Raw genomic sequence first — 13,775 nt, 5'->3', positions numbered from 1 at the left:
CCACCTAACAGTCTGTGTTTATTATCTATATTTCCTTTTAGAAAGTAAAATTCAAAAATCCATTATTTGTTGTGATAAAGGAAGATGAACAAAAGCAATTACATCTTCACAGCCTTCAGGCTGTTCTTCCAGAAGCCCAGGATTATCTTGTAGAAGTTCAAGACAATTGTCCAGGATCCCAGAGTGATGTGATTGATGTCCTTAATGTTGAGCCCAAAGCTTTAAGTGTTGAGCCTGAAGTTCCAGGCACTGAGCCAAACACCCAGGCCACTAGAACCGAGTTGAAGACCACCCAGCCAGAAAGCCAGGCTCTCAGGACAGAACCTGGGGACATTCTTGAAGCCCAGACTGTTGAGCTAGATGGGAATATTGAGTTGGAAGCACAGGATTTTCTACCGCCAAATCAGGCCTTTCTATCCAAAGACCAGGATTTTCTGCCCAAATGTCAAGACCAGGACTCTTTATACAAAGACCACCATGATCTCCCTAAATACTGGAATGTTCTACCTAAATGTCAGAACCAGCATTTTCTACCAGTAGACCAGGAATTTCTACCTAGAAACCAGCTTGGTTTACCTGAAGAACAGAGTCATCCACTCAAATATCAGAACCAGGATCTCCCACCTAAAGAACAGAGTTTCCTGCCCAGACACCAGTATATTTTACCTATATATCAGGACAGAAGAGGTCTGCATGTTCTCCCTAAATGTCAGGACCATGATGTTCTTTCCCAAGACCATAATAATCTGCACAAATGCCAGGAGCAGGATCTTCCACTTCAAAACCAGGTAAAACAGCAGGAATGGGGAACAATAAGACATAAGTGACTTTTGGTTTATAATAGGACCTGCAGAGATTCTTCTCCAGTTGATTTGAAGATTCCTAACTGGAAACGGCAGTTTTTCCAAACTCCAGGCTTCCTACAAAATGTTAAAGTAATGTCAACAAAATGTTAAAGTAATGTCAGCAGTATATATATCTGTGAGATTTGTGTGTAAAAAATAATTCTGTATTAGGATAAATATTTCTGGCAGCCATCAACTGTTTTGGCAGCTGGAAGTTACAAAGAGGCATGGCCCACAAGTACCCAACTGTGTCTCTCAACACAGGTTCCAGGCCAGTTCTCTGCTAGAGACCATTTAGGGCCAGAGGAAGAAGGGGCTGTGTGGAGAGAACAGTACATACGGCTGAAGTGGGTCAAATTCTCGCCCAAGCTGACAGTCTAAGCCAATCTGTTGTTGTTAACTAAGCAATCAGTGCATTGTGTTTGTTCTTTTTAAAGCAAATATGGTGAAGCCAGAATCAGTTCTGAAAGGTAGACTAGGAGAGAAGCACTTCCTCTGATGTCCATCAAGATCTCTGTGGGCACCATCAGGTCTCTGTTAGGAGCAAGGTAGAGCAGAGAAAGGACGGAGATTAGCAGAAACTTAACTCTTTGGGGTTTAGTTTGGATCTTGCAAAGACTCTCAGCTAAACTTGAGAACTGACAAAGCATGACTTCCTGCCATTATGTTTCATATTACTCCCTGTGGTTCTCAGCAAAGTCTTAACTATTATTTCTGTCATTCTATTCCTGCTGCATAATTTTTTTTTCTCTTTTAAGAAGTAAACTTTAAGGAGCCATTCTCTGTCATGACAGATGGGCAAGGGAGAGAAATCTTTGCTCTGGCAAGTTATCAGTGTCTAACTCCCAAACCACAAGTGCCAAGATTTTATCAGAGGCCAGACAGGGCTGATGGTATCAGTGGAACCTATTCTAAGTCCTATTAGAATGGCACTCCATGTTAAGAAGGGTGTGTGAACCCTTAATAGTTCAATTCTTGCTCTTGTCTTTTTCTGTTCTGTCTTGTACCTAGTGGTACAAATGACCCTGTTTTAGTAAACTGTTAGTCAGTTAAATTCTGCCACTCAAAAGGCAGTTAGACTGTTTTAATTTACTACGATTATTCTGTATTGCTGAATCCTACCACATTATTACAAACTTATTGCCCCAACATGAAGAATAAGAAATAGTAGTAGATCTTAAGCTATTTAAGGTCTGGTGAGTTTGTTAGACTCTCTTGTGTGTGGTTTAGGATTAAGAATTGAAATCTATAGAGTTGGATTAAAAATGTAGCATTGTCACTGGTTCCAGAGCATCAAGATTTCCATAGAGTTCTCCTTGAAGCCTGCAAGATTCTGACTAGCTTATTTCCCTAGCTAATTAATCATTATTATATTATTATTGCCATTATTACTGTTTTTGTTATCTTTTAGGACATGTTTCTCAAGCACCCCTCAACTTTGATGAAAGAAGAGAGAGAGGATGAGGAGTTACCTCTGGAGTGTCATCAGTATGCTCCACCTCAGATCCAGGACCAAGTCTTCCTTAGAGAACAGGTAGAGAACATCTATAGAATGAGGGCCATATAACTCCTGAAAAAGAAAAAAAGACCGTTTATTAAGCTAGCTTGTATGTGGAATACATAAACTTAGAACTAAGAGTAAAAATGTCTAGGTATTTTGAGATGTACTAAAATAATCTGTGATGTACTGTAAAATACTCCTGAAAAAAGTTAGAGAAGGTGCTGGAGAGATGGCTCAGGGGTTAAGAGCACTCACTGTCCCAGCACTCGGGAGGCAGAGGCAGGCGGATCTCTGTGAGTTCGAGGCCAGCCTGGTCTCCAAAGCGAGTTCCAGGAAAGGCGCAAAGCTACACAGAGAAACCCTGTCTCGAAAAACCAAAAAAAAAAAAAAAAAAAAAAAAAACAAAAAAAAAAAAAGAGCACTCACTGGCTGTCTTCCAGAGGAACCAGGTTCAATTTCCAGCACCCACACTGTGGCTCACAACCTTCTATAGTTCTAGTTTAGTTCCAGGAGATCCAGTGTTCCCTTCTGACTTCTGCAGGCACCAGGTACACATGCAGTGCTCAGTCAAACACAAATGGAAAACACTTACACATATAAAGTAAATTTTTTTAAAAAGTTGAAGAAGACAGCCAGGTGGTGGTAGAGCACACCTTTGATCCCAGCACTCAGGAGGCAGAGGCAGGCAGATCTCTGTGAGTTTGAGGCCAGTCTGGGCTACAGAGTGAGTTCCAGGAAAGGTGCAAAGCTACACAGAGAACCCTGTCTCGAAAAAAAACAACAAATAAATAAATAAATAAATAAATAAATAAATAAATAAATAAATAAATAAATAAAAAGTTGGAGAAGATGTAGATGAAAAAAATAAACATTGCTAGTGAGGGGACCATGAGGGATTCATTATACTGTTTTATTCCTACTTCATTGTATGTTTGGAATTTTTTATCACACACACACCTCTGTTCTGTTGTGACTCTAGGATTTTCTCCTATATTATAATGAGCCCATCGTTTCTGTTGAGACAGTTTTGTAGTCCCTTTTAATCAAGTATATCAGAAGGACTTCATCTTGGGAAAAATGGAAGATTGGAAGAGGAATTGCTTTGGACAACTGTACACATGCTTAACACAGTATTTGAGACCTCGCCTGTCCTGGAGAATAAGTAGAGATGGATGTAGTGAAGAATGTGCTGCAAAGAACGAATTGCTTAGATTTGGGCCTGAGACTTGACAGGCAGTGCAGTAATCGCTTCAGACATGTAGTGTTAAGGCCAATAGTAATGGGAAAGAACAGAAGCAAACTGTCTTTTTGTTCTGTTTGCCAGTCTGATTGAAAACTACTTCAGTCTTCATTGTAAGCTTCAACATAAGCTGCTGCTGTAGGTGTTATCCTCCTTTTCGGACAATTTATATTGATATTTATGTTGTTTTTTAGTACAGGAGCTATGAGCAGGCATCATGTGATATGACAGATAAAAGATGGAGAAAGGAGTTATATCCAGAGTGCTACGGATGTGGTTTACATGAAATCCAGGATTCAGGCTCTGCCGGCAAGCAGGTAGAGCAGAGTTTAGTAAGGTGTAAGCTGGGCTTTTTAGAGTTATGTTACTAACAAAGATGTTAATGTTATTATCTTTATTAATACTAACATTTTAAAAATGATAGCTTACCTTCATGAAGTATTAGCAATAGCCGAAATGTTTTTAGAAGCTTGTATGCATTGTCTTACTGAATTCTCACAATAACCTTGGAGATAGATACTGATATGATCCTTGTTTTATAGGTAAAATTTGATTGTTTTGCAGATGGTATTAAGATTGATAGTAACAAGAAATATTTCTACTTTTATGATATAACAGATCAGAACACTGGCTTATTTAGATTACTTGGGGCTATTACTTAAGCCTGTAGTATTTTCACTATTATGTCACCATTTACACAAATTGATGTGTGTTTTAGAGCTTACATTTTAGGCAGCAGCCATCTGTTAATACATCTGAAAAGTGGCAAGAGGATTTACATCTTGGTGGTCATGAACATCTTCTACCCAGATACCAGAGAGACACATGCAGCAGGCGACAGGTATGTGTGCTATTACAGATAGCTTTAGCCTGAAAGTGGGGAGGCTGATCAAAAACCATGTTGCAGCCAGGCGGTGGTGGGGCACACCTTTAATCCCAGCACTCAATAGGCAGAGGCAGGCAGATCTCTGTGAGTTCAGGGCCAGCCTGGTCTACATAGTGAGTGCTAGGACAGCCAGGGCTACACAGAGAAACCCTGTCTTGAAAAAACATAAACAAACTAACAAACAACAACAACAACAAAAAACACCCCATATTGCCGTGAAGATTGTTTTATTTTAGAACTTGTGCTGGAACTTGTTAGGGTGGTGTTGAATTTTGGGGATATTGAATTAAGATCTCTAGTTTTTCAAGAAATGTCACAAGGTTTTGGTCTATTAAGATTTCTTTATGGCTCATTTGAAGTCTTATGTATTCCCTCTAAAATTCTATTCTCAAATGATTTCTATTTGTGGTTTTATGTATTTTAGAATCAAAGGCTCTAGGTAGCTGGTAGTGTTAGGGTGCCTGAAAGAAATCAAGAAGTTTCCTCATGTCCTTGTTAAGGGAGTCAGAATGATATGAAGGAAAAGGCAGAAAGTAGGATGTGATCGAGGCTTCAGGGCTGAATTGTGGCTCTCTGGAGCTTTTTGCTTGGCCTGCAAGGTTGGCTTAAGGAGTACTGCCGTGGCTTCTTCAGCACTGGCATTGATATCCTGAAGGGTGAGGCCCTTTTCTGAGTTGGGTCTTTTGCATGTGTTTTTTCCTTGGCCTGGAGAGTCTCCCCCTTCTCCTTCATTGATTCTTTCTGTTATGATTTAGATGTAAAATGTCCCCCAAGGCTCATTAGAAGGGTTGGCCCCATGGTGTTGCTCTTGCAGAGTAACTGATCATGAAGATATTGGCCTCCTAAATGGGCTCTTTAGGAGGTGGGGACTCTTGTAGAAGAACATCACTAGGTGTGTGCCTTGGAAGAATGTACCTTGTTCCCAGCCTCTGCCTGTCTTACACCAGTTTTTCCTATCTACAGTGAAATGCATCATTTTGCTCTACTGCATGCTCCCACCATGGTGATCTGTCTTACAAATACATGGTCCCCGAAATAACACAGGCGTAGGTAGACTGACACCTCTGAAACTAAGCCAAAACAAGTGGCTTTGTGTTTGTTTGTTTGTTTGTTTGTTTGTTTTTTGAGACAGGGTTTCTCTCTGTAGCCCTGGCTGTCCTAGTACTCCCTGTGTAGACCAGGCTGGCTTCAAACCACAGAGGTCTGTCTACCTCTGCCTCTTGAGTGCTGAGATTAAAGGTGTGCGCCACCACCGCCCAGCCTGCCAAAACAAATCTTTAAAGCCTTCCTTAGTTTAGTTTCTCAGGCATTTTGTTGCTGTGATGAAAAAGCTGCCTTAACTCATCACTCTTCATATTTTAGCTTAAATGGTCCTTGGGAAAGATTTCCCTGGCTACCTTATTAAAATTGTGGATCTCCCACCCCGTGTGTGTGTGGTGTGTGTGTGTGTGTGTGTGTGTGTGTGTGTGTGTGTGTGTGTGTGTGTGTGTGTGTTTTGGAAAAGATTTTCCTGGCTACCTTATCAAAATTATGGATCTCCCACTGTGTGTGTGTGTGTGTGTGTGTGTGTGTGTGTGTGTGTGTGTGTGTGTGTATCTACCCTTGTGTTGTTTGTTTCCTTCTGAGTATAAAACAATTTACAATTGCTTATTTACTTACACATGTTCCATTTATTTATTTATTTACTTATTTGTTTGTTTTTTTTATTTAAGCTAAAGTCTTATAGTGTAGGCTGGGCTCCAACTTGGTATGTAATTGAGGATGACTTTGAATCTTTATCCTCCTACTTGTAGGCAGAAGTTTTTGTCCTGCCAGCAAATCCCAAATAAACACCCTGGTAACTGGCTGGCATCTCCCCTGACTCCGCCCCTCTTCTTCCCATCATTCTCCTAGTTTGGTTGTCCCGCCTATAATTCACGCCTGGCTACTGGCCAATCAGCTTTTTATTAAACCAACCCCAGTGACATATCTTCACAGTGTAGAAAAGGATTATGCCACAGCATCTAGTCGAACATTTGTTCAGTACCTGCCAACATTAGCCATTATTTAAGTACAGTCAGATGCAGCTGCCAACATGACCTGGCACTCAGATATCCAGACAGTCTCAAAAGGAGACTGGTATGTAATCAGATGGTTATTGAGCAATATAATTCGTGATAGAGGGCATTCACAAAGCCTAGAAGAGAGGCACCTCTGACTGTCCAACTCAGGGTGAAGTTTTGTGATGTGAATTTCTTCTTTTCATCCTACCATCACACAGGCCTTGAGAATCCTTAGCCTTAGAACAGTATTTCTCTTCTTGCATTTCTAGTCCAGCCTATTGGAGAAAACACATTAGTAGTGCTGATGAAAACTAATTCATACTTAGGGTTTCCAAGCATTGAAACCTAGCGTTTTTCTTGTTGCAACACCATACTCTCTCTCTCTTTTTTTTTTTTTCCTTTTGGTTTTTCGAGACAGGGTTTCTCTGTGTAGTTTTGGTACCTGTCCTGGAACTCACTCTGTAGACCAGGCTGGCCTCGAACTCACAGAGATCTGCCTGCCTCTGCCTCCTGAGTGCTGGGATTAAAGGAGTGAGCCACCGCCGCCAGGCAGCAACGCCATACTCTTATAATTCCATTTTTCTCAAGTTTTATATTTTATTTGTGTGTCTGTGTGTTTGCTATCTATCTGTCTTTCTGTCTGGGTGTGTAGAGGTCAGAGAACAACTTGGTAGAAATGGTTTTCTCCTTGTAACTGTGGGGAATGAACTCGGGCCACTGGGCTTTTGTGGCAAGAACTATTACCTGATGAATTATCTGATCTCAAACTCTCACACTTTTGTAAAGAAAATCAAAAGCTGGGCATACATCTTTAATCACAGCAATTGAGGCAGGAGCAGGTGAATCTCTGAGAGTTTGAAGCCAGCTTGGTCTACATGGTAATACTCTGTCTCAAAAAAGAAAGAGTGTGGGGGAGAGAAAAGAGGAGGGGGGGGGGGCGCGGGGGGGGGAGAGATAGAAAATCAAAGCTTTCACACTGTCACTGCTATTACTAGTTATAGATATTAATTTATTATATTACCTATTCTTACTATATTAGAGGAAGAGTAGTTTCTTTTGGGGGTATATTCTACATTCCCTCATTTTTTCCTGTAGACTCTTGTGCCATTAATTATTCTATATTACGAATGTTTTAAAAATACTTCCCTTGTATGTATGTTTTCAAGTGTTTTTCATTTAAACAAACAAACAAAATACCCAAAACTCCTTTGGACCTGAGAGATACAGATCATTGGTTAAGAGCTTGCCTAGTATTCACAAGGGGCCCTGGCTTCCTTCCCCAGCACCACAAAAACAATGAAAACAAGACTCCTCTTGAGTTCTGTAGACAGTGGTTTTAAAGATACATGATTCTTCATGATACTCCTATTTTTTTTAACCTAATTGTGATCTGCAAATGATTTTACATGGTTATCATAGTCAGTTATTTAAAAAGAATAACAGTAATAACTAGTTCCTTTTTATCTCCCACTAACTTAGACATATTGGCAGTTTCTCAGTTGCCTATATTTTGATTACTGTCCTCACTAATAACCTTGAACTTAAATACTGCTTAGAAGGTCCCGGGTCCATTCTTGTTAATAAATCAATGGATACTTGACTTCTTATATGCTGCTGATTTTCTGTAACATTTGAAATAGTAAACTGCTTGTTTCTGAAACCTTTTCTCTGTGCATAGTCAGTTTCCAGATTCACTGCTGAAATTCTGGTCACTTTTTCTGAGCCTTCCTGCTTACTGAATTTTATTCCTGTTAGTGTGTTGTATTTTTTTAATTTATTAAACAGCCACCCCATTCTCTCTCTCCCCCGCCTCTCTAATATTTACTTATATGACTTCAGCTACCAGATTACTTTGAAATCTGTCATGGAATACCCAGTGACCATCTGAACTCATATTCTACATGTGCCTCAAATTAAAGATCTTCTGAGTGTTCACTCTAGAACAGTTCCTTTACCCACGTTATTGTGCAAGCTGTAATCCTAGGGATTATTTTTGTATCCCCTCTGTTCCTTCATCTTAGATCCTTTTTCAATTAAAAAAATTTATTATTACTGTGTGTTTATGGCACGATGTAAATGTGAGCATACATTCCATGGAGTGTGTGTGGCAGTCAGAGACAGTTTTGTGGAGTCAATGTCACCATTAGCTTCACTTGTCACCTTGACCCACCTTAGAAGAGGGAATTTCAGTTGAGGAATTGTCTCCATCAGAAAGTCCTGTGGCATGTCTGAGGGAAATTTTCTTATTGCTAATTGATGTAGGAGGGTTCAGCCCACTGTGGGTAATGCTATCCATGGGCAGATGGGCCTGGGCTGTATAAGGTAGGTAGATGAGCATGCCAGGGGAGGCTTTGACTTTTCTGTTTCATTTCAATTTATCTTTACAATACAATCAGACAGAACCTGTTATTTACAGATGCCAGTTTAATTTTTAGTGCCCCCAAATTGATCAGTTAGGAGAATTCATTTTAATAAATTTTCAATGCAAAGCTTTAAATGCAGAAAGTATTGATAGCATAAAGATCAGTCACCTTTCCATTTTCTATTCCCTCAGCCTTTCCTTTTCTCCAGACATATCTACTATCAATAGTTTAAAGTTCATCAGTCTAGACCACTTAATGTCTACACACATGCATATGTGCTTATATACAAATCAATTCTGACTAGATTGTATGTCCCATTATTTTTATATAATGACATTGTAGTACTATATTGATTGTTCTGCAGCTGACTTCTTAAACTTCATATTAAACTGTGATAATAAATTGATTTTTATGAGTAGTAAAGAAATGCAGATATTTAGGTATATTTATACCCTCTTGGAGGTATTTCTAGCTCCTTGTGTCTCTGACTTCTATTACATTTACCCACTGGAAGCCAGTGACACTGCTCCAAACCCACCCCCTGCTCCAGACTATAACAAACAGAAATGCTGTAGGCAATGTCAAAAGTTCCTAGAAGGTAATTTTGTCCATAGACTGGTTTTAAAATGAAAAAAAAAAAATCTTTAAAAATGAATACGGGGAAGAAAAAATGAAATATAAAGAAGTAATTCTGTGTTTCTTGTAATGTATGATGAAAACCGTGTAGAACTTTTAAAACAAAATGTTGGGATATACAAATGTAATCCATAGATAAATTCTTGTAGAACATTTCAGCACTAGAAATATACAGAAAGGCTGAGGGTTTTAGTAGAGTGCTTGATTGATTAGTCCATGTAAAAGCCCGTGGTTTGATCCTCAGCTCTGCACAAGCTGGGCAAGGTGTTACAGGCGGCTCCAACACTGGCAAGCTGGAGGTAGGAGGACCGATCTATAGGCTCTTCCTCTGCCACATACATAGCACATTTGAGGCCAGCTTGGATCCATGGAACTAACCCTCCCTTAGACCCCCACAAAAATAAGGAATCAGAAAAAGTGGGGAAGTCCCCTATTAAGGCCTTCTTGAAATCCTGATTCTAAAATTCTAATTCTCTATCCAATTTTAATCATGTTAATGTATGTGTTCTGTAGTCATCTTATAAAGCATTTATGTACATCTGGATGTAGGTGCATTTAAAAACTTGTGGTAAAAGCTTGGTGAGATGGCTCAGAAGTTAAGGACATTTTGCTATCAAGCCTGTGATCTCCCTGAGTTGGATCTTGGGTACCTACACAGTGGAAGGAGAGAACTAACTCCTGAATCTTGTCCTCTGACTTCCACACATGTTCTGTGGCATGCTAGTCTAACCCCTCTCCCATAATAAATAAATGTTTAAATATTTTTAAATTGTGGTAAATACAAAATTTACTACTTAAATCATTTTATTTACAATATAAATATATTTTTGAAATTTTGAAACAGAGTCTCCATATATAGCCCAGATTGGTCTTGAACATGAAATCTTGCCTTAGTCTCCAAGTATTAGGATTATACTTGGTCACCACTCAGATCATTTTAAACATTTTCAAATATACCCTCCAGGGGCATAAGTACCTTCGTGTTGTTATATAGCCTGTCACCGTCTGTCTCTAGAACTTTTTCTAACATTACAAATCTGAAACTAAATCTGGAACTCTATACCAATTAAATAAAAGCCTCTCACTCCCACCTCCTTCACCATCCTACTTCTAGTCTCTGAGTCTGATGGCTTTAAGTACCTCATGGTGTGGCTTCCTACAGTATTTGTCCTCTTGTGACTGTCCTGCTTTGCTTAGCATAATGCTATAGCATAGTACAGTATTTTCACTTTAAAGTCTTTAATAATATGTGTGTGTGTGTGTGTGTGTGTGTGCTGCATCTGTTTATTCATTCATCCATTGATGGACACTTGGTTTGTTTCCTGCTTAGTGCTGTCATGAACAAGAGTATATAACAGTGAAGTGTCTGTGTGCTGCTGAAGACAATAACTAGAGAGACAGTGATGGGAGAAGGCTTTATTGGTAACAAGCTAGCAAGTGTGAAGTGGAAGGCTTTCACACCCAAGTTCCATCTTGTCAGAGGTCACAGGTTGGAAAGCTTACATGGTGCTTCTGGGAGTCTGACTTTAGCTCCAGTCAGGTGAGCACTGGACTGATGATTAATGCTTTTATGTGTTTGTGCTGGGAAACCCAGGGCCTCATGCATGCTAGGCAAGTATTCTACCGTGGGGCTCTACCCCTAGCTTGACAATTAATTCTTGTTGTAATTGTGTTGACGTGATTTTGATGCTTTCCATAGGTCACCAGGAATGCCAGGCATTCCTCGTTCCTGTAAACCTAATGCTAATGAATAGGAAGTCATCCTGCTAGCGGCTTTCTTGGATGTTTTCCCTTATTTTTCTTTTTAGGCAGGGCTGACTTCAGTGTTAATTATTTGGAAAATGGGTCATAAAAGAGCAAGGCAAAACAGAAACTGAAAAATCTATCTGCTCTACTGTTAGGATATGAGTTAAACCATTCAATTTCAGTTAACAGACTTCAGTGTATGAGTGACCTAATCGATCTGTCAGTTTTGTACTTCTGGTATCTGGGATAATAACTTAAAGGGTGAAAGATTTATTTAGGTTCATGATTTTGAAAGGGGTCACTCTATGGTTGCTTGGTTCCAAGTTCTTGAACAGAAAGAACATCACTGTGGCAGAAATATGTGGAAGAAAGGGGTGTTCAAGTCATGGTAGATGGAAAGAGAGGAAGGGACTAGAGACTCATTATAACCTTGAAAGTCACACTCCCAATGGGCTACTTCCTCCAAGTAGGCCCTACCTCATAAGCTTCCCAAAGTCTACCCAAATAGCACCAACAGCTGGGACTAGTATATGAACATATGGCGGGGGGGACACACATAGTTCATATTGTAAGCATATCCAATTTGAAGATTTCTCCCATTTCCTATGTTACCTTTTTACTCTGAGAGTGTCCATTCCTATACAAGTATTAATGTAGTCCAATTCATTTTTTCTAATGTTACCTATATTTTTAGTATCATATTCAAGAAATTGCCAAATCTGGTGTTAAATAGCTTTCCCCTCTTTCTAGGCATTCTATAGTTTGCTTTTTTATGTATACGTCTCTTGATCTGATTCATGTTGAGTTAATTTTTGTAGATGGTTTATACTAAGGGCCGACCTTTATTTTTTTTTGCATGTGAATGTCCATTTCCCCAATACTATTTCTTGAAGAGACTATCTTTTCCCCAGTGAATGATCTTGGTTTCCTTTTTTAGAGCATTTGACCATATGAACCAGGGCTTATTTATAGTCATTTAGTTAATATACATATTATATTTGTTTTAGATATTTCCATTTAAAGGTCCTGATTTAATTGATAAGGTTTGGGTTGGGGATGTAACTCAGCAGCAGCAGTAGAGTGTTTGCTTCACATGCACAAACCCCCAGGTTTTAACCCCAGCACCACAAAAAGAAAATGTATGTGGTTGATCCCTTAACATTGATCTCAGCCAGCATCATCAGACTCAAACCTAAATAAAATTAATCTAACATGTATTTTCTTTGTAAGGCATATCACAACAACAACACCCCACCCCCATTTGCACACACATATGTCTTGTGCTAGGAATTCAATCCACACCATAACTTTTCTGTGCTTGAGAAGGATAATATATCAGCAGTGTGCTGTGGGGAGGAGGTCATCTTAAACAGAGATATCACCAACAAAAAGCACAAAAACACATCAAGTTTGTCACCAAGTAGATTGTAGAAAGGATGCTTGTTTGTGGTATGAGGGTGGAAACAAAGAGAATCAGCTGGCAGCATGCATTTTTGTTGTTACTCAAATCTTTCATATCTTTGCATGTCTGCCAAGGACTACATAAGCACTGTGAGTGTTGGGGTTACATATCAATGGGAACAAGTAGGCAAGTTTGTAAATATGATGGTGAGTACAAATACTAAAGATTAGTTAATGTACAATTCAGTAATTTTTGAGTGTTCACAGAGTGGGCAAACCTTACCACAGTCAATATAAGAACATTTTCATCACCTCCAAAAAATCCTGTTGCCAGGAGCAGTCTAGGTCATTAGTCCTGCTTCTAGTACTAAAGAAAAATAACTTTTTAAAAGTAGAAATTATTACTTGACATAAAATGTCCAGGTACGCATACCAACCAACATGGTTTTTCTAGAAGATATAGTAGGTAATGAGCCCAGTTTCTGCCATGCCATACCAGTTAAGGAAGAGTCAGTGGACAGACACACCAAGAGGAGTCACAGAACTTGAGCAGTTTTGTCACTTGTTGTAAATTGGACTTTGTAGCAGGTGTTTGAGGAGTATCGATCAGGACTGAGCACTGAATACCACGCTCTACTGGCATTTCAGTCTGGAGTGGATCAAGAAGAAGACAAGAAAGAGGTATGCAGTGGTGCTGCTTCTGAATTCTGTGTGAAGTTGGAAGCAGTTCACTAGTTTAACTCATTAAAACAACAGAAATTCTGAGGCTGGAGAGATGACTCAGCCGGTATGTGCTGCCCTTTGAGAGAACTAAGTTCAGTTCCCAGTCACTAAATGAGTACTCACAGCCATCTATATTTCCAGTCCCAGGGGATCTGATACCTTCTGGCCTCTGCAGGCACTGTATGCAAATGGTACACAGGCCTACATTACAGGCCAAATACTTTGCTAACATGCACAAGAGACATGAAAGATTTGAGTAACCCAAAATGCATTCTGCCAGCTGGACTGTTTCAGCTCTCATATCACAAACAAGCAGCTTTTTGCAATCTACTTGGTGCCGTATTTGATGCATTTTTTGTGCTTTCTAAAAAGTTGGTGATTTCTCTGGTTAA

At 39.5% G+C, this 13,775-nt stretch overlaps 1 protein-coding gene across 10 annotated transcripts in view; it reads left to right on the top strand.

Moving 5' to 3' along the window:
* Ccdc15 (coiled-coil domain containing 15) overlaps positions 1-13,775 on the top strand; it is a 77,723-nt gene that overhangs the window by 27,606 nt on the left and 36,342 nt on the right. For 5 of the 10 annotated variants that reach the window (XR_013052690.1, XR_013052692.1, XM_076576021.1 and 2 more), the window contains exons 8-12: positions 42-788; positions 2,257-2,379; positions 3,781-3,903; positions 4,305-4,427; positions 13,246-13,341. Coding sequence is in view for 5 of the 10 variants with exons in the window: in XM_076576021.1 (XP_076432136.1) it covers positions 42-788; positions 2,257-2,379; positions 3,781-3,903; positions 4,305-4,427; positions 13,246-13,341 (1,212 nt within the window). In the remaining 5 variants the exon portion in view is untranslated. The remainder of the gene's footprint in view (positions 1-41; positions 789-2,256; positions 2,380-3,780; positions 3,904-4,304; positions 4,428-13,245; positions 13,342-13,775) is intronic. The other 5 variants (XR_013052694.1, XR_013052693.1, XM_076576024.1 and 2 more) reach the window with 2 other exon arrangements.

This window comes from Peromyscus maniculatus, chromosome 7 (genome assembly GCF_049852395.1).
Source record: "Peromyscus maniculatus bairdii isolate BWxNUB_F1_BW_parent chromosome 7, HU_Pman_BW_mat_3.1, whole genome shotgun sequence".
Lineage (NCBI taxonomy): Eukaryota > Metazoa > Chordata > Mammalia > Rodentia > Cricetidae > Peromyscus > Peromyscus maniculatus.
This window is presented reverse-complemented; position numbering and strand designations above follow the sequence as displayed.